Below are 26,419 nucleotides of genomic sequence, written 5' to 3' on the forward strand. Positions count from 1 at the left end.
AAAAAGCTTCAAACGGCAATGAAAAAGCTTCAACCGCCAGGAGAAAAAGCTTCAAGCGGTAATGACAAAAAAGCTTCAACCAGGGGAGCTGGGCGAATGACCTGTGGCGACAAGGACGGCGACCGGCGACCGGGGGCGGCAAGGACGGCGACCGGGGGCGAGGACGGCGACCGGGTGGCAACAAGGATGAAGATCGGCAAGCGGGGGCAAGGACGGCGACCTGGCGGCAAAAGGACGGTGACCGGGGCGAGGGTCGTGAGCCGGTGACGAGGACAGAGACCGACGATGAGGACGGCCACTAAAGGGGACTGGAGGCGCGGCGACGAGGACACCGAGCAGGAGCTGCAGATCTAATCCGAGGTAGAAGAAGCCGAATCAATTTTTTTTTGCTGCATCCAGTGGCCACGCAGGCTCGCATTCAAGGGCTGGGGCAGGACCGGCCGAAACTTTCGGCCGGTGCGCGGGCGCCTAGCATCGCCCTGCATTGAGAGTGCTCGCGATGAGTATCCCCACTAGGTCGCCTTCAATGATGGAAGACCGAAAGGACTGAACCGAACAAACCGAACACCCAGGCTTAGTCTAGAGGGGCCGTGCCTGGGCCCAGTTAGTAAACGTGCCGTGACATGACAGGCCTGTTTAGCGTTGGGCGGGCCGTGCCGGCCTATCTAGCCAGCTTTGGCCCGGACCACCTACGATCTGAACACAGCCTAAACTCGAGTCCACCAGCATGGGGACGGCTTTCCCCCTCCCAATTCCCATCTCCCCCCCACCAGATTTCAAATCCCGCACTCCGTCCGCCGCCGCTCGCCGCCATCCATGGACGCCGACGACATGGACGTCGACGAGATCGACTCCCCCGCCTCCGCCTCCGGCTCCCTCTCCGCCTTCCTCTCCGAGCTCGCCGCCCTCCACCGCCGCGCCTCTTCCTCCTCCTCCACCTCCACCTCCCCGCCCTTGTCGCTCCCCTCCCTCACCCTCCTCTCCTCCCCGGCCACCGCCGCCTCGCTCTTCCCCCGCCTCGCGGCGGCCGGCCTCCCCGCCTCCTCCCTCCTCCTGCCCCTCACCTCCTCCTTCTCGGCCCACCCCATCCCCGCCCTCACCGCCTACCTCCGCCTCCTGCTAGCCCCCGCCTCCCCCCTTGCCTCCCTCTTCTCCCCGCTCCCCTTCCTCTCCTTCCTCCTCGCCCTCCGCAAGGCCGCCACCGACACCCATAACCCTAGCGCCGCCTCCGACTCCGGCAACGCCGCCAACCCCCGCAAGCGCAAGAACCAGCGCCAGCAAGCGGCCACGCGGCCCCCGTCTTTCCTTCCGCAGGCTCTCTCCCTGCTCGCCGATGCCGCGGGGAGGCTGCCGCTCGGGGAGTACCCGGATGCGCTGAGGTCGCTCATCGACACCGCCGCCGAGCTCGCGGCCTTCAATGTCCTTGCCGCCGTCCTTGGATCTCGCTACCACGCCGAGGCAGTGCAGGATGTGATACGCGCGCTGGTACCGCTGGTGCTCTCGGGTGGCAAATCGGCTGTGCGGTCGTCCGCGGTCGAGTTCTTGGTCAGAAAGATTGTGCCTTTGGGTGCTGATGAGGAAGGGGAGGAGGAGGGGATAAGGAAGGAAGGGGAGGAGGAGGGGATAAGGAAGGAAGGGGAGGAGTTGGGGATAAGGAAGGAAGGGGAGGAGTTGGGGATAAGGAAGGTGGTGGGGTACCTGCCGAGGCTTTTGGCGGTGAAGGCACCGGAGAAGTCGGAGGCGAGGGGGCTGGCTGTTGAGGCCATAGTTGAGGTGGTGCAGGCAATGGAGCCACTTCAAAGGGAGGGCTTCGCTGCATATCTGGTGGCCATGTCCAGGGGCAAAGCAAAGGGACGGCTGTTTGCTGTGGATATGGTCCTGGCGATGCTGCCGGTGCTGTTGCCGTCGGAAATCGATGAATCTGGTCTCCAGGAGGGCTCTTGGGGGCTCAAGTGTGTCCAGGTGTTGGTGGAGAGGTGTTCGGATAGCGCTGGAGCGGTCCGGGCTCGGGCCTTGACAAATGCAGCCCATGCGCTTGATGTTTTGTCTGAAAGAGGTGTGGAGGTCGATCGACTGCAGGAGGTGATGAAGATTGGGAACATGGGTCTTGGAGAGTTGTTGAGGAGAAGGTGCATTGATGATAAGGCTGCCGTCAGGAAAGCTGCACTTGTGCTCATCACCAAGGCAATTGGTTTGATTGGCAGACCTGTCGATGAGTCGCTACTTACTGCAATGGGGGCTGCGTGCTCTGATCCGCTAGTCACCATTCGCAAGGCGGCTCTTGCAGCCATCTCAGAGGTGTTCCGGAAATTCCCAGATGAGAGTGTGACAAAGGAGTGGCTTCAGGCTGTGCCATCGCTGATGATTGATAGTGAGACCAGTATCCAGGAGGAATGTGAGAACTTGTTTCTTGAACTGGTTCTGAACAGGGTCTGCCAAGCTGCCAATTTGAAACTGGATGATGATTCAGTCAACTTGGAGGAGCTGTTCCCGGACGGGACACTGGATTTGCTGAAAAGCATATGTGATGGAGAGGTTGTTCCCTGCATAAAAAGGATATGCGCAAGCCTTGGGAAGAAGAAAAAGCTGAGACCAATGCTTGCTAGTTCACTCCAGAATATAATTACAATATCTGAAACCTTGTGGTTGAGAAGTTCTAAGCCAATTGAGAATTGGACTGCACCAGCTGGGGCTTGGTGGCTTCTTTCCGAGGTCTCCTCATTTGCGCCTAAATCAGTTAACTGGAAGTTCCTCTCTCACCACTGGAAACTCCTTGATAATGTTGGCCAAGAAGGCAAAGGTAAAGCTTCTTCTGAAGGGGAACCAAACTCTGCACTCTGGGCTGTGGATCGTGTTTCACTCCTGCAAACTATTTCAAATGTCTCCATGGAGCTACCTGTGGAGCCTGCAGCAGAACTGGCACACAGCTTACTCACGCGGATTGAAAATTTTGATATGAACCTGAGTGAGGTAATCATTTATTGAATCCAAAGCAATATCTACTCTGGTGCCAATAAGTTTTTCATGTTACAGTGGAGTCTTGCACTCTGTTATGTCATGGACTGCTGGACTAGTCTGGCAACTGTGTTCTGAATACACCAAAACCCCAGTTAAATCCTCATAAGTCCAGGCATAAATCTACTAGATCCCGTTACATTGTACACTAGCTCTATTCCTTGTGATAGTGGGACTTGGAGTATCTACTGAGAGTTATTGTAAACTATTGTATTTCATAAGGCCTTGAATGTAGGTAAACATGTTATAGTTATTTAATAGGCAGAACTGTAGACCCATAAGTCGTGTCTGGGTATCATACACCTAAATATAATCCAAAGTATGCTATGTTAACTTTCTGAAAGGGATATACTTCCAGCTTAGCTGTAGCAACTACCGCACTCACAAAATGGCCCTGTAAAAACCCACCAGTTACAGGTTTGGGCTCGAATCATAAGATAATGCAGTGTCTATGCGTTGCTTTGATTATTTGTCATATATCTATTATTTGTCTATCCGAAGTTCTGCAAAATGTTCCCAATGCATTCGTGTTATCTCTTCAATGACAGATTTCTGGGTTGTTGAGTAAATGCATATCAAGAAACGTTTCATTGACTGTAGCTATATTAGGTATTGTAGCGTACTGTATCAACAATAGCTAGAGGGCTGGCCTGGGGCGTGCACTCATCCTTGCTCTGCTACTGCATATCATTGTTCTGTACCAACATCATTCCTAACAGAAGTAGGATTTATCCATATCTTGATGGCAATGTTTTATTTCATGCACATACAGGTCGATGCCCATGTAAAGTCACTGAAAACTTTATGTAAACGGAAAGCGAAAACGGCAAAGGAAGCTGAAGCACTAATAATGAAGTGGGTTCAGCAACTTATCAATAAAGCAGTTGATAATCTAGAACGCTACATAAAAGGAACATCACAAGATTCCAGGGGTTGTAGCTACAATACTCCTCTGACTGGCAAACTTAAGGGAAGAAAGGAGGCATCCACATCAAAGGAGATGTCAGAAGCTGTTATTGCCGTCTTCACCGTTGGATCAGTGATCCTAGCTTGCCCTGATGCTAGTGTGCAAGGCATCATTCCTTTGCTGCACACAGTCATAACCTCTGGAAACCCCGAGCCAAGACCAACAATGCTTGCAGGTGGAGCCGTTTCTTTCAATGAGGTAGCTCCATCATTATATATACAGTCGTGGGATACAATGGCGAAAATATGCCTTGTAGATGACAAACTAGCAAAACGATATATTCCGCTCTTTGTTCAGGTGCGTCCCCTCCAACTGCACTCCTGACTGTTCTTAACAAATAGACACTCAGTGTTACTTGTATAAATCAGGAGCTTGAGCGGAGTGATTTGGCCACCCTCCGGAATAACATCATGATAGCAATGGCTGACTTTTATGTACGCTATACAGCACTAGTTGACTGGTGAGCTTATATCTCTGAATGGTCACCCTTCAATAACTCAGTTACATCGTTTATTTCAAGCAGATATGCATGTTCCGATATATTAGGTGGTGTCGGCTCCTGTACATCAGATGTAATTGATATGCACACTTTGGGATGTTCACACATATTTTTATTCACACAATGAAGCATGATAGAATTACTCCCCTTGCCTTTTTTTCTTGGGCTTGGCCATTTTTCAAGTTAAATAGTTCCAGTGCTTGATCCAATATGAGCTTAGGTAACTCCATTTTCTATGTCTATAAAATGAAAAAAAATCATATATTAAAAACTGAGAGAGATACTTGACTTCAAATTAGATGGTACGGGAGCATGAGCTGCAGCTATTGCTGGCAATTAAGATCAAAATAATAAGAATGTCTTGTGGCATATACCAACAGCAGTTCTTTTGATTCTGTACATTCTGTTTTTGATGGTAATTACCAAAAGAAAAACTGTAATTGTTTTATGTGAAGACTACCATAGTATCTTATCAGCTACACTGCACATGTATTTTTACATATAGTTAATTGTTAAATTTGCAAATATGAACTTACACTGACCCCTCCTTTGTTTTACAGTTATATGTCAAAAATAACAAAAGTGCTGCGTGATCCCTGCGAAGTAGTACGGAGGCAAACGTTTGTCCTACTCGCGAAGTTGCTGCAGGTGCTTTGTCATTCTTTCAGTGTCACTTCCTTTGTCCCACAACATAAGATCCTTTTTCAAGCTAACATACCTTGAAAACGATCTTATATTGTGGGACGGAGGGAGTACATCTAAATATCCATGTGGTAATTAATTGAAGCTATTCTTTTACATAGAGGGATTACGTAAAATGGAGAGGAGTGCTTTTCCTTCGGTTTCTGCCATCTTTAGTTGATGAATCGGATAAGATAAGGCATTTGGCTGACTACCTATTTGGAAGCATCTTAAAAGGTTTACTTATTTTACTCTTGGTATTCTGTATCATTTCCTTAAGTCACTGCATGCCTAACATGAACATAAATGTTGCAGCCAAAGCGCCACTTCTTGCATATAACAGTTTCATAGAAGCTATCTACGTCCTAAACAATTGCACAGGACATGGTGGATATAGTGAGTCTCAGTCTCAGTCTCAGAGTTCTCAAGGGTCTCAAAGTTCAGACAGAGGACAAACCCTTTTCGCGATACGGTAAACATATATATGCATGATGTTCACTTTGTAAAAACCATGTCCACCTTTACCTGACATTTATTGTGACTTTCTTATTGCAGGGGAACTGACGAAAGTTCAAGGTCAAAACGAATGCACATATATGTGTCCTTGTTGAAACAAATGGCCCCGGAGCACCTTCTAGCTACATCAGCCAAGTTATGTGCTGAGATCTTAGCAGGTGTTTGTGATGGCTTACTAAGTGTTGACGATGCAGCTGGAAGGGCTGTAGTTCAGGTATGTACCTGTCTGTATATTGCGGCAGATCACATGGCGCTGGACATAAACTATATGATTTCCTAGCGTTTTGTGATGCAAAATATGTTTTTTTCCCTACAGGATGCTCTACAAATACTAGCTTGCAAGGAGATGCGCATCCATCCCAGCATCCTCGCGGACAATTCCGAGATGGACGACGACGGTGGAGATGGTGGGACGGCCAACGCCCTCCAGGCGGCCAAAGGGAGGGCGGTGACCCAGGTGGCAAAGAAGAACCTGATTCAGATCGCGATCCCGATATTCATCGAGCTGAAGCGGCTGCTGGAGAGCAAGAACAGCCCTCTGACGGGGTGCCTGATGGAGTGCCTGCGCACCCTCCTCAAGGACTACAAGAACGAGTTCGATGAGATACTGGTGGCGGACAAGCAGCTGCAGAAGGAGCTCCTCTACGACATGCAGAAGTTCGAGGCCGGCAAGGGCAAGTCGTCCAGGGACGGAGAGGCCGCCGGCCCCAGCAGGAGCTCTCCGGCTGCTCCTGACCCGGGTGACGCGGCTGCAAAGGCCACGGCGCGGTCGGTGCTCAAGGAGATGAACCGGAACGTGCCGACGCCGCCGCTGCACACCATGAGCGTGCCCAAGGTGAAGTCGGTGCTGGGCACTGGGGCGCTGAGTGGCTCGCGCCGACCGGCTATCCTAGAGTCAGTGAGGCGGCTCGAGCCATTTGGATCAGACGATGAGAATTAGCATGCTAACAACTTGCAATCCAAGGTAAAAAATAGAAGGCCTTTTACTTCTATTGTTGCATGCACATGTAGATATGATGTACTCCCTCCGTTTCTAAATATAAGTCTTTTTAGAGATTTCAATACGGACTACATATGGATGTATATAGACATATTTTAGAGTGTAGATTCACTCATTTTGCTCCGCATGTAGTCCGCATTGGAAGCTCTAAAAAGACTTATATTTAGGAACGGAGGGAGTACTTACTAGAACTTGATATGTCCATTCCCAATGAGATCTATGGATCAGTGTGGCTTTTCTTCCCATTTTTACTGGTATTCTTCAAACATGAATAAACAAGTTTTGTGAATAGTAGCTTATGTCTTGAAGTTCAAGCGTACTGAGCCTAGGGAAAAAATACATCTTGATGTATTGCTCTCTATTTTGTGATGATTATTAACATAAGCATGCTTACTCATCCTAAGTCATTTATTCTCATCGGCAATGGGAGATATCTACATACTTCTCAGATATGTTGTGCAGTACTTTCCTCTATTCACCGGTTTATAGCTACGGGTTTTGTGTGCAAAATGTGCTCTTCGAGCTTCTTTTTTTCCGCATGGCCCAACTTTGCATCTCAAGTCCCTACTTAGCTAAATTGGAAGTTATCTCATTTCTGGACCACAACTTACTGTTCTATATATGCACCTTCACTGGGAGCGGTTCTTAGGGCTAGTTCTTTTGGGCAGCTTAAAAAAATAAGCTGCGCCTCTTCCCAGCTTAAAAAATAAGCCGCCCCCTAAATTTGTTGAGACTTCTAAATTAGTTATCTCATAACTAGTTTAGAAGCCCCAATGTATGAGAGGCGGCTTATGGGAAAAGCTAGGGAGGAGGTGGCTTATTTCTTGAACTGCCAAAAGAACTGGCCTTTATATTTCTTTTGTGAACATTATCCTTAAGCCAATAAAAATGAGAGAAGTCCTACAGTAAAATGCCATAAATATGAATTATCCACTTAACATTCAAAAACAACTCTATAACATCTCAGTTATTATTATTATATTATATTTATATAAGTAAGACATGACAAGAAATTTTGATTTAGCTCAGTTTTGTTTTGTGCTACTTTCCTGGGTGATTGCCCATGTCATACAATTGGTTTCCCAAACTGTTTCCAGCAAAGAACAGGCGGCGTTCTTTTGTTTTATGAATGGGACCATGTGAAGCGCATATATCAGTGCATTGATGAGCAAATTCTCTACAGTAATACTCCCTCCGTATAGAAATATAAGACCGTTTAGATCAATGAAGTAGTGATCCAAACGGTCTTATATTTCTTTACAGAGGGAGTACATCTCTACTTGAACTGCTATTTTTATATCCATTCACCTTTTGGACCATACATTTTGTTAGTCACGGCTCATTGATTCTCTTCATTTTCAGGAAATGGAGTTAACATTGTTTACCATTCAAGGTGTGTGCATGCGAAGCCGCTTTACACGTCATGATGTTTACAAGACAGAGCAAGAGCAAATTTGTGTTCATTTCATGGGGCATTATGTACTGAGATGTCATATGCACCTGCAAGAGCTTTGATATTATTAGGGATAGCACTTTCAGAAATATGTAACTGTATCATGATGCTAAGAGGGACAACTTATACTACTAGGCTCATCTTCTCAATGAGTTTCTTTTCTTTTTCTCTTTACTGATTGATTCTGTAGATGTGTAACTGTAATCGAATGGTGTCGAGAAAGCTCAAATAATTGCAAGTGCTGTCTTAACTAGTTGTACAATAATTGCTCAGATGTATCTTAGCAATGCAGCTCCAGGCTTTTGAACTTCTATTTACACGAGAAGAGGAATACAAAGAATTCCAGTTTTAGGCATAAAAACATCATCAGTTTGTTCCTCTGAATGTATTAACATGTACAACGAATACAAGAATGAACAGATGGCCTGACACCAGAGAATAAAATTTGCTGGACCACTATGGTTAAACTCAAATTTTTTGCTGGACCATAGAAATCTTTTCTTTTTCTGTTTTACAGGGCCTATCTTCTACTCCCTCTGTCCCAAAATGTAGAACGTTTTTGCTTTCCACGTACAAAATCCCGAGCGTAACGAAATTTTCTTCGTTTTGACTTTTACCCTCGCCCCGACATTTCTCTCCCAAGTTCCCTCGCCCACTCTTCTCTACAGCTCCCATTCCCTGTCATGGTGGAGACGGCGCTCTACCCCATCGACACCATCAAAACCAGGCTTCAGGTGAGCCGCTTCTGCATTTCAAAGTAGTTCCCGTTTTATTTTTTGGTCTGAAGATGTGCAGTCCAGTCTCCGATTTTGCTTGTTTGGAATGGCCGGTCAATTAGTCCCCAGAACCTGCTCTCAAGTACGTAACTGGTTATTTTACACAAAATGCCCAACAATGGCTTGTAGGGATGCTTAGCTTTTGCTTTTTAGGCGCAAACTTCTGGCTGCAAACTGAATTTGTCAACTTTGGTCTGTAAACTCAATTTTAGTGGCGGTGTTCCAAATGAAGTGTAGCAGAAGCACAGTGTGCCTCTGCTTGCTTCTGGCAAAACCAGGGGGTCTATGAATTTTAGTGCCTCTGCTTACTTCTGGCAGAATCCATTTGTTCCAAATAAACTGAATTTTAGTGTAGTAGCAGAGGCACATCGTGCCTCTCAAAATTGCTTCTACTCCATCAAGTTGAAGCCAGAGGGTCTATGATCTGTAAATTTGAACCATCAAGTTTAATCTCATGAATAAATGTACCAAATCAAATAGAGTCTCTACTGTTTTCATTAGAGGTAAACCAGTCACACTCCATGTTTCGTGTATAATGATTGGTGTGCTTCTCATACTCCATGTTTACTGTTTTCATTAGAGTTCATGTTTCCTGTCGGAGGAGATGGAGCTGCCGGACGGCAAGGCCAGCACCTGCCCCTGCCTCCAGCATGTGGTGAGCAGCTTGTCTAGACCTGCTCCTGTGAATATTGCTCTGTTCCTGTTGAGAGCGTATGCTTACAGAGATGAATGTATGTGCCACACCTGATACATGAGTACCGGTGGACCTGGAAGGTGAAATAGATAGAAAGGGGTGAGCGTGTGTGTGCCAGTGGGTCACATGTGGCCAGGCGTGTGTGTGTGTCTGTGCAAGTATAAGAGACCTACCTTGTACTCTGTGGAGACTTATGAAATGAGAAAAAGTCTAGTTGCCCTCATCCTCTTTCTCTCCTTCTCACCTACCCCGCTCCTCTCCTCCGTCCCCTGCCTCTGGCCGTGAGGCCTTTGGTATCTCAGAGCCAGCAAAATTTCCCTAGAATTTTTTTCTGCCGCGGTTCTCCTTACTCCCTTGTCAGATCGGTAACATCCACCACCCTCCGGTGAGGTCGCTTGAAATCCTCGGCGGGGTTCGATCTACTCGGGGCTGGAGCCACGGCGCCCTCCAAGCCCTCAGCGCAGGCAAGGCAGGTGATAGCCGCCATGGGAACTCAGACAGCCAACCTCACCGCCTTGATGGAGAAGCTCCTGTCCAGATTCGACGAGGAGAGGGACTTGGCGGACAAGCGGGCATAGGCGCAGACGGCGTTCAACACTCAGGTCTCCCACGAGTTGAAGAGCTTGTCGAAGCAGATCGGCCTTACTCAAGAAGAGGTCGATGACGTGCGTAAGGCTGCATCCCCATCGGCGTCGTCAGCCCCATCCACGGGTTCCCAGGTGGACGATCCATCGACGACGGTCCTACACACACCTGCGGCGCGGCCGGGGCCTCCTCCACCACCACCCGATCCGCGCGCCGCACCTCCGCCAAGCGCCTGCCCATACCGCAGACCATCGGGGGGCCAACGCCGCTCACACGACTCACAAACGAAGGGCCGCCCCTTCTATCCAGGCCAGATGACCAGATCGGGCTGCCGGAGCGGGGGTTTCCGTCAGCACCAGCGCCACGGAAGGAGTACTTCGTCAGGCCACTCAAACATCATTTCCCCCGTTTCCATGGTGCTGCACCTCGTGTTTGGCTGGATCGTTGCTTGGCTTACTTCGAGCTCTACCATGTGCCACAACACAACTGGGTGGCAACAGCAGCACTCTACGTTGAAGGTTGAAGGCCATGCCGCCCTCTGGCTTCGGGCCTTCCGTCAGACATATCCAGTGATCACTTGGGATTTGTTTCGCCAGGCAGTGGAAGAGGAATTCGGCCCTGAGGAGTTCGAGTCTGCGATGCATGATTTGTTGTAGCTTCGACAGACAGGCACAGTTACAGAGTACAGACAACAATTTGAGGTGCACATGTATAATCTCATCGCACTCGATGCCACCAAATTTTTTGTCACCCAATTTTTGCTCGGCCTCAAAGACGAGTTGCGAGCCGCGGTGCGCATCCAAGCACCAACCAGCATTATGCTGGAATTTTGTCTATTTTGGGCCTAGCCCAATAGTAATTTCAGAAATTCCTAATAAATCCTAGAGGCCCACACAGTCCATTTGTGCAAGACAAGAGGTGGAACAAAAATTTAGTCCCACATTGCTAGTTAAGTGGGAGTTGGACCTCCTTATAAGGGAGGTTCTCTCCCCACTTGTACGAGCATGAGAACAAGAGGGATATCCCCGCTCCGCCCTGCCCCGCCCCGCCCCGCCACGACGCGTCGTCTCCCTTCGTTGCTTCACCTCCCGTCGCAGCCTCTTCGCGTCCTTCTCCTGTGCCTATATAAGAGAGGTCGCTCCTCTCCAGAGAGACACACCAGAAGATCCCAAGATCCCCCCGAAACCGCACCTTTTGAGTCCTGTACGGGAGAAGGGTGATAAGGTTTTTGGGGAGCGCTCAGCGCGACTACTGGTTGCTTCATCACGGATGATCCGGTCGCCGACGACTACGTCCACGACCTCCTCGACGACATGGCAGGCGAGGACACCGACCCCAAGTCCAGCGCTTCTGCTGCTGCTGTCCCGTACGTGTTCTTGTCTTTCCTGTTAAAGGTTCTGCCACGGTTCCTTGTTCTAGTCCTTGTCCTACACATGTTAGGTTCTACTTCATATATACTACTTGCTATACTGTCTGCTTTAGATATGATAGGCTACGGTTCATATATGCAGAAGCTATTTACTTTCTCTCTGTCAGAACGCATGACTTGTTTTATCTCTTCTATATTAGTCATACTTTATCTAGTATTTCTGTTAATAAAATCATTTGGTAAATTGCTCATATTTCCAACAATCCAAAAACCTTATTATAGGCAATTTACCCCAAGTGGTTTTGCTGCTTCCATGAGACCTCCTATGTTTGAGGGTATTCACTATAAGAGGTGGCGCGTGAGAGCAGTCTTATGGTTTCAAACTATGAGTTGCTATGACGCCACTCTCGGCAAACCTGAAGGAGAGCTTGATGCTCAATAGGCACAAGCTTTTTAGAAAATGGATACTCCGTTTAAGGCTGCTCTCTTGAGTGTTCTTGGTGAGAACATAGTTGATGCTTATGCGTCAATTGATAATGGAAAAGATATGTGGAATGCACTCGAGGCCAAGTTTGGGGTCTCAGATGCTGGCACTGAGCTGTACATCATGGAGCAATTCTATGATTACAGGATGACTGAAGAGCGCTCCGTGGTTGAGCAAGCTCATGAGATATAGTCATTTGCTAGAGAACTTGAGCACTTCAGTTGTATGCTACCGGACAAGTTTGTTGCCGGAGGTATCATCACTAAGCTTCCTCCTTCATGGAGGAACTTTGCTACCTTGCTGAAGCATAAGAGGCAGGAGTTTTCCGTCCCGGATCTCATTGGCACTCTTGATGTGGAAGAAAAGGCGAGAGCAAAGGACACACGTGCTCGAGGTATTGAGGGAGGATCTAGTGCCAATGTAGTACAGAAGCAGAACTTCCAGCCCCACAAGTTCAAGAACAAGGGCAAGTTTGATGGTAAAGCAAAGTTTGATGGGAAGAACAAGGCTGTGCAACACATGAACTTCAAGAAGAAGAATGGCAAGAAGAAAGGTGCTTGTCATGTGTGTGGGGATCCTGATCATTGGGCTCCTAGTTGCACTAATCGCTATGACAAGCGTAATCCTGGGAAAGGCGGCAAGACCGCTAATGTTGTCATTGGAGACACTGACATGAAGAATGCTGGGTATGGTATATTTCCCACTATTCTTTCAGTATGTCATTCTCCTGACTGGTTGATTGACACGGGTGCTAATGTGCATGTATGCGGTGATATTTCCATGTTTTCGTCTTATCAGACCGCAGGGACTTCAACCGTGCTGATGGGCAACGGTTCAAGTGCTTCTGTTCGTGGTGTTGGCACGGTCGATCTGAAGTTTACTTCGGGGAAGATCGTGCGGCTGAAGAACGTGCATTATGTCCCCTCCGTCAATAAAAATCTTGTTAGCGGATCTCTTCTGTGTAGAGATGGCTACAAGCTTGTCTTTGAGTCGAATAAATTTGTAATATCCAAGTATGGAACCTTTGTTGGTAAAGGCTATGAGTCAGGAGGCTTGTTTCGTTTATCCTTATCAGACGTTTGCAACAAAGTTGTTAATCATATTTGCAACAATAGTGAATCCAATGTGTGGCATTCACGTCTTTGTCATGTTAACTTTGGTTGCATGTCGCGACTAGCGAAGTTGAACTTAATCCCTAGTTTCACCACCGTCAAGGGATCTAAGTGTCAAGTGTGTGTGCAAGCTAAGCAACCTCATAAGTCTCACACGACTGCGGAAATAAGAAATCTTGCACCACTGGGGCTCATACATTCAGATCTATGTGAAATGAATGGTGTGTTGACAAAAGGTGGAAAGAAATATTTCATGACGTTAATTGATGACTCCATTACATACTGCCGTGTGTATCTTCTGAAGTCTAAGGATGAGGCTTTGAACTTTTTCAAGATCTATAAAGCCGAAGTGGAAAACCAACTTGATCGAAAAATCAAGAGGCTTAGGTCCGACCGTGGTGGAGAGTATTTTTCCAATGAATTTGATGCTTTTTGTGTGGAACATGGTATAATTCATGAGAGGACGCCTCCCTATTCACCTTAGTCAAATGGGATGGCCGAAAGAAAGAACCGTACTCTAACTGATTTGGTTAACGCCATGTTAGACACATCGGGTCTCTCCAAGGCATGGTGGGGGGAGGCGATATTGACAGCATGTCATGTCCTGAACCGAGTCCCCACAAAGAACAAAGAGATAACTCCATTCGAGGAATGGGAGAAGAAAAGGTTAAAACTCTCTTATCTGCGAACATGGGGTTGTTTGGCGAAAGTCAATGTTCCAATTCCAAAGAAGCGGAAGCTTGGACCAAAGACTGTGGATTGTGTTTTCCTGGGATATGCTTTTCATAGCATTGGCTATAGATTCTTGGTTGTAAAATCTGAGGTACCTGACATGCATGTCGGTACGATCATGGAGTCGAATGATGCGACTTTCTTTGAAGATATCTTTCCCATGAAGGATATGGCTACCTCATCTAATCAAGAGATGCCTAGTTCATCAAATCAGGAACTAGTTACAATTACCGAACCTACCATTTCGATGGAACACTTCGAAAGTCCTGTGTGTTGGAAATATGCCCTAGAGGCAATAATAAAAGCATTATTATTATATTTCCTTGTTCATGATAATTGTCTTTATTCATGCTATAATTGTGTTATCCGGAAATCGTAATACATGTGTGAATAATAGACACCAACATGTCCCTAGTAAGCCTCTAGGTAACTAGCTCGTTGATCAACAGATAGTCATGGTTTCCTGACTATGGACATTGGATGTCATTGATAACGAGATCACATCATTAGGAGAATGATGTGATGGACAAGACCCAATCCTAAACATAGCACAAGATCGTATAGTTCGTTTGCTAGAGTTTTCCAATGTCAAGTATCTTTTCCTTAGACCATGAGATCGTGTAACTCCCGGATACCGTAGGAGTGCTTTGGGTGCACCAAACGTCACAACGTAACTGGGTGACTATAAAGGTATACTACGGGTATCTCCGAAAGTGTCTGTTGGGTTGACACGGATCAAGACTGGGATTTGTCACTCCGTATGACGGAGAGGTATCACTGGGCCCACTCGGTAATGCATCATCATAATGAGCTCAAAGTGACCAAGTGTCTGGTCACGGGATCATGCATTACGGTACGAGTAAAGTGACTTGCCGGTAACGAGATTGAACGAGGTATTGGGATACCGACGATCGAATCTCGGGCAAGTAGCATACCGATTGACAAAGGGAATTGTATACGGGGTTGCTTGAATCCTCGACATCGTGGTTCATCCGATGAGATCATCGAGGAGCATGTGGGAGCCAACATGGGTATCCAGATCCCGCTGTTGGTTATTGACCGGAGAGCGATCTCGGTCATGTCTACATGTCTCCCGAACCCGTAGGGTCTACACACTTAAGGTTCGGTGACGCTAGGGTTGTAGGGATATGTATATGCAGTAACCCAAATGTTGTTCGGAGTCCCGGATGAGATCGCGGACGTCACGAGGAGTTCCGGAATGGTCCGGAGGTAAAGAATTATATATAGGAAGTGCTATTTCGGCCATCGGGACAAGTTTCGGGGTCACCGGTATTGTACCGGGACCACCGGAAGGGTCCCGGGGGTCCACCGGGTGGGGCCACCTGCCCCGGGGGGCCACATGGGCTGTAGGGGGTGCGCCTTGGCCTACATGGGCCAAGGGAACCAGCCCCAAGAGGCCCATGCGCCTAGGGTTCAAAAAGGGAAGAGTCCCAAAGGGGGAAGGCACCCCCTAGGTGCCTTGGGGGGGGGGAGGGGTTCCTCCCTTGGCCGCCGCCCCCTAGGAGATTGGATCTCCTAGGGCCGGCGCCCCCCCTTGGACTCCCTATATATAGTGGGGAAGGAGGGCCTCTCATAACACATCTTTGGTGCCTCCCTCTCCCTCTCCAACACATCCTCCTCCTCCATAGTGCTTGGCGAAGCCCTGCCAGAGTACTGCAGCTCCATCAACACCACGCCGTCGTGCTGCTGCTGGAGCCATCTTCCTAAACCTCTCCTTCCTTTTGCTGGATCAAGAATAAGGAGACGTTACGCTGACCGTACGTGTGTTGAACGCGGAGGTGCCGTCCGTTCGGCGCTAGGATCTCCGGTGATTTGGATCACGTCGAGTACGCCTTCCTCATCCCCGTTCTTTGAACGCTTCTGCGTGTGATCTACAAAGGTATGTAGATGCAAACCAATCACTCGTTGCTAGATGAACTCCTAGATGGATCTTGGTGAAACCATAGAATTTTTTTTGTTTTCTGCAACGTTCCCAACACTGTGGAGGAGAACAATGAAGTTCCTACCAGGAGCAAGAGACAGAGGACTGCAAAGTCCTTTGGTGATGGTTTTCTTGTGTATCTCATAGATGACACTCCCAGTTCTATTTCAGAGGCCTATGCATCTGAAGATGCTGACTACTGGAAGGAAGCGGTTCGTAGCGAGATGGATTCCATCTTGGCAAATGAAACTTGGGAGATAACTGATCGTCCTTATGGGTGCAAACCTATAGGATGCAAATGGGTATTCAAGAAGAAGCTTAGGCCTGATGGTACTATTGAAAAGTACAAAGATCGGCTCATGGCTAAGGGTTATACCCAAAAGGAAGGTGAAGACTTCTTTGATACTTACTCACCTATGGCTCGACTGACCACTATTCGAGTTCTACTTTCACTAGCTGCCTCGCATGGTCTTCTCGTTCATCAAATGGATGCTAAGACTGCTTTCCTAAATGGAGAGTTGGACGAGGAAATTTATATGGAACAACCAGATGGGTTTGTACTAGATGGTCAGGAAGAGAAAGTGTGCAAGTTGCTGAAGTCTTTGTAGGACTTAAGCAAGCACCCAAACAGTGGCATGAGAAGTTTGAAAGAACTTTAACAGCTGCAGGCTTTGTTGTGAACGAAGCCGACAAATGTGTGTACTATCGCCATGGTGGGGGCGAGGAAGTTATCCTGTGCTTGTATGTCGATGACATACTGATTTTCGGAACAAATCTGAAAGTTATTAAGCAGGTCAAGGATTTCCTATCTCGTTGTTTTGAGATGAAGGATTTAGGAGTGGCTGATGTCATTCTGAACATCAAGTTGTTGAGAGACGATGATGGTGGGATTACTTTGCTTCAATCTCACTATGTGGAAAAGATCTTGAGTCGCTTTGGCTATAGTGACTGCAAGCCCTCTCCAACACCATATGATGCTAGTGTGTTGCTTCGAAAGAATTGAAGAATTGCTAGAGACCATTTGAAGTATTCTCAGATTATTGGCTCGCTTATGTACTTAGCCAGTGCTACAAGACCTGACATCTCTTTTGCTGTTAGCAAACTGAGTCAGTTTGTTTCAAAACCAGGAGATGTGCATTGGAAAGCTTTAGAGAGAGTTTTGCGTTATTTGAAAGGCACTGCAAATTATGGAATTCACTACACTGGGCATCCAAAGGTGCTTGAAGGGTATAGTGACTCAAACTGGATCTCAGATGCTGATGAGATAAAGGCCACGAGCGGTTATGTATTCACTCATGGAGGTGGCGCTGTTTCTTGGAAGTCTTGCAAGAAGACCATCTTAACGAGGTCAACAATGGAAGCAGAACTCACAGCACTAGATACAGCTACGGTCGAAGCAGATTGGCTTCGTCGGCTCTTGAATGACTTACCGGTTGTTGAGAAACCTATACCGGGTATCCTTATGAACTGCGACAATCAAACTGTGATCACGAAAGTGAGCAGCTCAAAGGATAACATGAAGTCATCAAGACACGTTCAGAGAAGGTTAAAGTCTGTCAGAAAAATGAAAAACTCCGGAGTTATTGCATTGGATTATATCCAAACGTCTAAAAATCTGGCAGATCCTTTTACTAAGGGTCTATCACATAATGTGATAGATAATGCATCGAGGGAGATGGGTATGAGACCCACAATATGAGTTGTTCACAGTGGTAACCTATTCTTTGTGATCGGAGATCCCGTGAATTAGATGTGGAAGACAAGCTGTTGGTCAACTGAGAGGAGAGTATCCTCATTATTCACAATACCACTCCATGAAGATGCAATACTCTCCTTATCTGCATGGCAGGTTGATGTATATCTTAATGTGTTCTAAGTGGCTTATTTAAGCAGAGATGTTATCCTGCAGAACATCTTTTGAAGAACACACCTATATGAGTATGATTGTCAAACGTCGCAATCTATGAGAGTAGGGTTCTCTCTAGTAAACTCATGAAAGGTCATGGAGTATGATGCATAAGCTCCACCCGCGGGGAAGACCCACGGTAGCCACGTATCGGTCAAGGCTTTATGTGAAGCTAGATTCGTAGAAAACTTGCAGTTCAAGGCCCAGTCCACTGTTCAAGTTGCTTACTAGTGTAGCATAGAGTTCTAGGTGGAAGTTCAACTTAACAGTCTCCACTGCAGTACCGGTATATAAAACAGTGTTTTGGAACCAAAGGCAAATTTTTGTATGCCTCTGGGATCTGGTGGGGGATTGCTGGAATTTTGTCTATTTTGGGCCTAGCCCAATAGCAGTTTCAGAAATTCCTAATAAATCCTAGAGGCCCACACAACCCATTTGTGCAAGGCAAGAGGTGGAACAAAAATTTAGTCCCACATTGCTAGTTGAGTGGGAGTTGGACCTCCTTATAAGGGAGGTTCTCTCCCCACTTGTACGAGCATGAGAACAAGAGGGATATCCACGCGCGCTCCTCCTCCGCCGCCCGCCTCGCCACGCCATGCCTCGTCACGACGCGCCGCGGGTTGCGGGAATGAGCCGAGCCGATGTCTAAATTTTTGCCACGCACGATGAGTATACGAAAGGTCACGTGGGAGTTGAAACGTTTTTCTGTAGTGGACACTGAATTCGAACGGCGCGCCTCTTCGGCCGCTGCCTGTTCGCTTCGTCTTCCTTCGTTGCTTCACCTCCCGTCGCAGCCTCTTCGCGTCCTTCTCCTGTGCCTATATAAGAGAGGTCGCTCCTCTCCAGAGAGACAGACCAGAAGATCCCCTTCCTCTCGCCACAAAGTTCCTGAGCACTGCGCTGCTGCTACGATCTTTCCCATCCCGGCTTGCGGCGTGCACCGCACGTCGGGACAGTAGGCATCCGAAACCGCACCTTTTGAGTCCTGTACGGGAGAAGGGTGATAAGGTTGTTGGGGAGCGCTCAGCGCGACTACTGGCTGCTTCATCACGGACGATCCGGTCGCCGACGACTACTTCCCCGACGATGACTTCTTCCCCGACGTCCACGACCTCCTCGACGACATGGCAGGCGAGGACACCGACTCCAAGTCCAGCGCTTCTGCTGCTGCTGTCCCGTACGTGTTCTTGTCTTTCCTGTTAAAGGTTCTGCCACAGTTCCTTATTCTAGTCCTTGTCGTACACATGTTAGGTTCTACTTCATATATACTACTTGCTATACTGTCCGCTTTAGATATGATAGGCTACGGTTCATATATGCAGAAGCTATTTACTTTCTCTCTGTCAGAACGCATGACTTGTTTTATCTCTTCTATATTAGTCATGCTTTATCTAGTATTTCTGTTAATAAAATCATTTGGTAAATTGCTCATATTTCCAACACATTACAAGAGCCGACGAATTGGAGCAACAATAACACCCCTTCCTTCCATTTCTGTACGGGTAGCCAATGGCCAGCGATTGAACTGCACAACCATGCTACCGCAGCTCTAGTGGTGCAGTCAGGAACACACATTCAACACAGACATGCGTGTGCTGGACTTGGGCGTCTATGATGCAGTTCACGACGTCGACCGGCTAGCACAACATAGCCCCATGAAGTGTGATTGGAAGTTGAAAACAATGCAATTCGAGTGTGATGGGACGGCAGTGCACCTACAGGGAGTTCGATCGGATGAATCACCAACCCTTACTGCTCTGGATGCCGCTACTCTTTGGCAAATGCATGATGCAAACGAGGTTTGGGGGGGCTGCTTTAATAGAACTCCAAGTGGCACCAATACCAGATTCAACAACAACTCAACCACCACCAACTGTGATCCAACGCATTCTGACGGAGTTCAGTGATGTCTTTGCTGAACCTACAAGATTACCTCCCCACCATCAATATGACCATGCTATCACTCTAGAACCGGGGGCCACACCAATCAACTGTCGGCCGCACCATTATTCTCCGTTGCAGAAAGACGAGATAGAGCATCAGGTTAAGGAAATGATGCAGACAGGGATCATTACTCATAGTATGAGTCCCTACGCCGCGCCTGTGCTCCTGGTGAAAAAGAAGATGGGACCTGACGCTTCTACGTAGATTACAGACGCCTGAACATGGTGACCATCAAAAACAAGTTTCCCCTTCCCGTCATCGATGAGCTGCTGGATGAGCTTGCTGGCGCTACCTTCTTTTCCAAGATCAATTTGCGAGCTAGATACCATCAGAGCCGTATGAAAAAGGTGACGAGGAGAAAACTGCTTTCAAAACGCATCATGACAACTTTGAGTTCCATGTCATGCCATTCGGCGTCACTAATGGACCACCCACGTTCCAATGTGTCATGAACTCTGTGTTCTCCGGACCAAATCGTAAGTTTGTCATTACTTTCCTTGATGATATCTTGGTTTTCATCCGTTCTCTACAGGAGCATGCTAATCATCTACGCACTATCTTCTCCATTCCGCGACAACATCAACTGTATGCCAAACAATCCAAGTGCTCCTTCGCACAACCCAACATTGAGTACCTCGGGCATGTTATTTCCAGGGAGGGCGTGGCAACTGATAATAGCAAGACCAGTGCCATGTCTGCGTGGCCGACACCTACAAATGCCACTAAACTCCAGGGTTTTTTGGGCCTGACAGGCTATTACCGCAAGTTTGTGAAGAACTATGGGATTCTCGCCAAGCCATTGACTCAATTTCTCACCAAGAAAGGATTTAGTTGGACAGATCAAGCTCAAGGGCGTTCGACCTCCTCAAACAAGCTATGGTCAACACCCCAGTGCTATCTCTACCTGATTTCAACCGCCTGTTCTCCATCGAGACGGACGCGTGTGATAAAAGTGTGGGAGCCTTCCTAGTCCAAGAAGGCCACCATGTCTCCTACTTAAGCAAGGCTTTGGGCACACGCAATCAACGATGTTCCATTTACGAGAAAGAGTTCCTTGCAGTGATCATGGCGATAGACAGGTGGCGCGCCTACCTGCAACGGGCACCATTCGTCATCGTCACAGATCATAAGAGCTTGTGCAGCTTGGGGGAGCAACAGTTGGACACTGAGTTACAGCGCAAGGCGATGTCCAAGCTTGTGGGACTGCAATTCTCGTTCAAGTACCGACGCAATGTCAACAACGGTGCCGTAGATGCGCTGTCTCGCGTCAGGCATCTTCTTTCCCTCGACGCCATCTCCGTGTGCCAACCACAGTGGTTGCAAGAAGTTGCGAACTCATATGAGACGGACGCTGACGCCCAAGATCTTCTGCAACGGCTGGCTGTCTTCAGTCCGGATGAGCATGGCTACGAGCTCAGGCAAGGCATGATCCGCCTTCAGGACCGGCTCTGGATTGGTGCCAACACCGCACTCCAGACCAAACTAATCAGTGCTTTCCATGCCAGCGCAATTGGGGGTCACTCTGGAGTCACAACCACATATCAGCGCCTCAAGAATTACTGTTGAGCAATTGACAGAATTGAGCATAGTTATGAGAATATCTAGGCATGATCATGTATATAGGCATCACGTCCGTGACAAGTAGACCGAAACAATTCTGCATCTACTACTATTACTCCACTCATCGACCGCTATCCAGCATGCATCTAGAGTATTAAGTTAAAAACAGAGTAACGCCTTAAGCAAGATGACATGATATAGAGAGATAAATTCATGCAATATGAAATAAACCCCATCTTGTTATCCTCGATGGTAACGATACAATACGTGCCTTGCTGCCCCTTCTGTCACTGGGTAAGGACACCGCAAGATCGAACCCAAAGCTAAGCACTTCTCCCATGGCAAGAACTACCAATCTAGTTGGCCAAACCAAACGGATAATTCGAAGAGACTTGCAAAGATAACCAATCATACATAAAAGAATTCAGAGAAGATTCAAATATTATTCATAGATAGACTTGATCATAAACCCACAATTCATCGGTCTCAACAAAAACACCGCAAAAAGAAGATTACATCGAATAGATCTCCACAAGAGAGGGGGAGAACTTTGTATTGAGATTCAAAGAGAAAGAAGAAGCCATCTAGTTACTAACTATGGACCCGAAGGTCTGAGGTAAACTACTCACACTTCATCGGAGAGGCTATGATGATGTAGAAGCCCTCCGTGATGACGGCCCTCTTCCGGCGGAGCTCCGGAACATGCCTCGAGATGGGATCTCGTGGATACAGAAAGTTGTGGCGGTGGAATTAGGTTTTTGGCTCCTGTTCTGATCGTTTGGGGGTACGTGTGTATATATAGGAGGAAGAAGTACGCCGGAGGAGCAATGAGGGGCCCACGAGGCAGGGGGCGCGCCCTAGGGGGGGTGCGCCCCAACCCTCGTGACCGCCTCTTTTGTTCCTTGGAGCAGGGTCCAAGTCTCCTGGATCACGTTCGGTGAGAAAATCACGTTGCCGAATATTTTATTCCGTTTGGACTCCATTTGATATTCCGTTTATCCGAAACACTGAAATAGGCAAAAAACAAAAATTCTGGGTTGGGCCTCCGGTTAATAGGTTAGTCCCAAACATAATATAAAAGTGGAAAATAAAGCCCAATATAGTCCAAAACAGTAGATAATATAGCATGGAGCAATAAAAAATTATAGATACGTTGGAGACGTATCAGGCATCCCCAAGCTTAATTCCTGCTCGTCCTCAAGTAGGTAAATGAGAGAATTTTTGATGTGGAGTGCTACTTGGCATAATTTCAATGCAAATCTTCTTAATTGTGGTATGAATATTCAGATTAGAAAGATTCAAGACAAAAGTTTATATTGACATAAAATAATAATACTTCAAGCATACTAACAAAGCAATTATGTATTCTCAAAATAACATGGCCAAAGAAAGTTATCCCTATAAAATCATATAGTCTGGCTATGCTCCATCTTCACCACACAAAGTATTTAAATCATGCACAACCCCGATGACAAGCCAAGCAATTGTTTCATACTCTAACGTTTTCAAAACTTTTTCAATCTTCACGCAATACATGAGCGTGAGCCATGGATATAACACTATAGGTGGAATAGAATGGTGGTTGTGGAGAAGACAAAAAGGAGAAGATGGTCTCACATCAACTAGGCGTATCAATGGGCTATGGAGATGCCCATCAATAGATATCAATGTGAGTGAGTAGGGATTGCCATGCAACGGATGCACTAGAGCTATAAGTATATGAAAGCTCAAAAAGAAACTAAGTGGGTGTGCATCCAACTTGCTTGCTCACGAAGACCTAGGGCAACTTTTTAGGAAGCCCATCATTGGAATATACAAGCCAAGTTCTATAATGTAAAATTCCCACTAGTATATGAAAGTGATAACATGAGAGACTCTCTACTATGAAGATCATGGTGCTACTTTGAAGCACAAGTGTGGTAAAAGGATAGTAACATTGTCCCTTCTCTCTTTTTCTCTCATTTTTTTATTTGGGCCTTTCCTTTTTTTATGTCCTATTTTTATTTGGGCTTCTTTGGCCTCTTTATTTATTTATTTATTTATTTTATTTTTCGTCCGGAGTCTCATCCCGACTTATGGGGGAATCATAGTCTCCATCATTCTTTCCTCACTGGGACAATGCTCTAATAATGATGATCACCACACTTTTATTTTTCTTATAACTCAACAATTACAACTCGATACTTAGAACAAAATATGACTCTATGTGAATGCATCCGGCGGTGTACCGGGATATGCAATATGACAATGATGGAGTGTGTCATGATGAACTAGATGGTGGAAAGTTGCATGACAATATATCTCGGAATGGCTATGGAAATGCCATAATAGGTAGGTATGGTGGCTGTTTTGAGGAAGGTATATGGTAGGTGTATGATACTGGCGAAAGGTGCGCGGTATTAGAGAGGCTAGCAAAGGTGGAAGGGTGAGAGTGCATATAATCCATGGATTCAACATTAGTCATAAAGAACTCATATACTTATTGCAAAAATCTAGAAGTTATCAAAGCAAAGTATTACGCGCATGCTCCTAGGGGGACAGATTGGTAGGAAAAGACCATCGCTCATCCCCGACCGCCACTCATAAGGAAGACAATCAATAAATAAATCATGCTCTGACTTCATCACATAACGGTTCACCATACGTGCATGCTACGGGAATCACAAACTTTAACACAAGTATTCTTTAAATTCACAACGACTCAACTAGCATGACTTTAATATTATCACCTCCATATCTCAAAACAATTATCAAGCTTCAATATTTTCTTAGTATTCAACACACTCAAAAGAAATTTTCACAAATCTTGAATACCAAGCATATTATTATTAAGCAAATTACCATGCTATTTAAGAGACTCTCAAAATAATTTAAGTGAAACATGGGAGATCAATAGTTTCTTTAAAAAAAATCTACCACCGTGCTCTAAAAGATCTAAGTGAAGCACATAGAGCAAAATTATAACACTCAAAAGATATAAGTGAAGCACATAGAGCAAAATTATCTAGCTCAAAAGATATAAGTGAAGCACATAGAGCAAAACTACTTAGCTCAAAAGATATAAGTGAAGCACATAGAGTATTCTATCAAATTTTAATTCATGTATGGCTCTCTCAAAAGGTGTGTACAGCAAGGATGATTGTGGCATACTAAGACACAAAGAGACAAATAATACAAGACGCTCCAAGCAAAACACATATCATGTTGGTGAATAAAAATATAGCTCCAAGTAAATTACCGATGGAAGTGGACGAAAGAGGGGATGCCATCCGGGGCATCCCCAAGCTTTGACTTCTTGGTGTCCTTGGATTATCTTGGGGGTGCCATGGGCATCCCCAAGCTTAGTCTCGTGCCACTCCTTGTTCCATGATCCATCAAAAGAATTCACCCAAAACTTGAAAACTTCACAACACAAAACTCAAAATAGCAAACTCGTGAGCTCCGTTAGCGAAAGAGAACAAAAGACCACTTCAAGGTACTGTAATGAACTCATTATTTATTTATATTGGTGTTAAACCTACTGTATTCCAACTTTTCTATGGATTATAAACTATTTTACTAGCCATAGATTCATCAAAATAAGCAAACAACACATGAAAAACAGAATCTGTCAAAAACAGAACAGTCTGTAGTAATCTGTAGCTAGCGCAAGATCTGGAACCCCAAAAATTCTAAAATAAATTGCTGTACGTGAGGAATTTATCTATTAATCATCTGCAAACAGAATTAACTACATAGCACTCTTCAAATAAATATGATAGCAGTTCTCGTGAGCGCTAAAGTTTCTGTTTTTTACAGCAAGTTCAACAAGACTTTCCCCAAGTCTTCCCAACGGTTCTACTTGGCACAAACACTAATTAAACACAAAAAAACACAAACAAAATAGAGGCTAAATAATTTATTTATTACTAAACAGGAGCAAAAGACAAGGAATAAAAATAAAATTGGGTTGCCTCCCAACAAGCGCTATCGTTTAACGCCCCTAGCTAGGCATAAAAGCGAGGATAGATCTAGGTATTGCCATCTTTAATAGGCAATCCATAAGTGGCTCTCATGATAGTTTCATATGGTAATTTTATTTTCTTTCTTGGAAAGCGTTCCATGCCCTTTTTAATGGAAATTGAAATCTAATATTCCCTTCCTTCATATCAACAATCGCACCAACCGTTCTAAGGAAAGGTCTACCAAGAATAATAGGGCAAGAAGGATTGCAATCTATATCAAGAACAATGAAATCTACGGGCACATAATTCCTATTAGCAACAATAAGAACATCATTAATCCTTCCCATAGGTTTCTTAATAGTGGAATCCGCAAGATGCAAGTTTAGAGAGCAATCATCAAAATTACGGAAATCTAGTAAATCACACAAAGTCTTGGGAATAGTAGAGACACTAGCACCCAAATCACACAAAGCATAAAACTCATGATCTTTAATTTTAATTTTAATAGTTGGTTCCCACTCATCATAGAGTTTTCTAGGGATAGAAACTTTCAACTCAAGTTTTTCTTCATAAGATTGCATCAAGGCATCAACAATATGTTCGGTGAAGGCTTTATTTTGACTATAAGCATGTGGAGAATTTAGCACGGATTGCAACAAGGAAATACAATCAATTAAAGAGCAACTTCCATAATTAAATTCCTTGAAATCCAATATAGTGGGTTTAGCAACATCTAGATTTTTATTTCTTTCAATCCCACTTTCATCAATTTCATCATTAAGATCTAAATACTCCAAATTTTTAGAACGCCTTCTAGGCAAAGGAAGATCATATTCAGTTTCATCAAGATTCATATTGCAAAATAAAGATTTAATAGGAGACACATCAATAACTTTTAGATCTTCATCTTGATTTTCATAGGAATCCGGTTTAGCAGCCATCTTATTAACTAAGGTGGCTTGCATATCCGAAATTTCAGCAGTCATCTTTTCTAGACGAGCAATTTGGGATCTTATACCTGTTGGGGAACGTAGTAATTTCAAAAAATTTCCTACGCACACGCAAGATCATGGTGATGCATAGCAACGAGGGGAGAGTGTGATCTACGTACCTTGTAGATCGACAACGGAAGCGTTTGGTTGATGTAGTCGTACGTCTCCACGGCTCGACCGATCAAGCACCGAAACTACGGCACCTCCGGTTCTAGCACACGTTCAGCTCGATGACGATCCCCGGACTC

General features: G+C 45.9%; 1 protein-coding gene across 2 annotated transcripts; it reads left to right on the plus strand.

The window, feature by feature from the left end:
* The first annotated feature begins 733 nt into the window (after nucleotides 1–733).
* On the plus strand, nucleotides 734–8,444 carry LOC125511173 (condensin-2 complex subunit D3-like). 2 transcript variants are annotated; one of them, XM_048676475.1, is made up of 10 exons: nucleotides 734–1,601; nucleotides 1,683–2,970; nucleotides 3,788–4,279; nucleotides 4,351–4,442; nucleotides 5,042–5,129; nucleotides 5,285–5,399; nucleotides 5,478–5,634; nucleotides 5,718–5,892; nucleotides 5,995–6,642; nucleotides 8,041–8,444. In XM_048676475.1, the coding sequence occupies exons 1-9, from the start codon at nucleotides 817–819 to the stop codon at nucleotides 6,616–6,618; spliced, it is 3,816 nt and encodes a 1,271-aa protein (XP_048532432.1). In that variant the 5' UTR covers nucleotides 734–816; the 3' UTR covers nucleotides 6,619–6,642; nucleotides 8,041–8,444. The 2 variants fall into 2 exon arrangements, with proteins under 2 accessions (XP_048532432.1, XP_048532431.1); XM_048676474.1 differs by having other exon boundaries at nucleotides 734–2,970.
* The last annotated feature ends 17,975 nt before the right edge of the window (nucleotides 8,445–26,419 follow it).

Source organism: Triticum urartu, chromosome 5, assembly GCF_003073215.2.
Source record: "Triticum urartu cultivar G1812 chromosome 5, Tu2.1, whole genome shotgun sequence".
Classification (NCBI taxonomy): Eukaryota; Viridiplantae; Streptophyta; class Magnoliopsida; order Poales; family Poaceae; genus Triticum; species Triticum urartu.

What these genes read in the sequence shown, in the direction of transcription:
- LOC125511173 (XM_048676474.1), top strand. Translation starts at nt 817, where the DNA reads ATGGACGCCGACGACATGGACGTCGACGAGATCGACTCCCCCGCCTCC. An exon ending in TTGATATGAACCTGAGTGAG is followed by an intron (nt 2,971 to 3,787) that starts GTAATCATTTAT and finishes ATGCACATACAG; the next exon opens with GTCGATGCCCATGTAAAGTC. An exon ending in TATACAGCACTAGTTGACTG is followed by an intron (nt 4,443 to 5,041) that starts GTGAGCTTATAT and finishes TTTGTTTTACAG; the next exon opens with TTATATGTCAAAAATAACAA.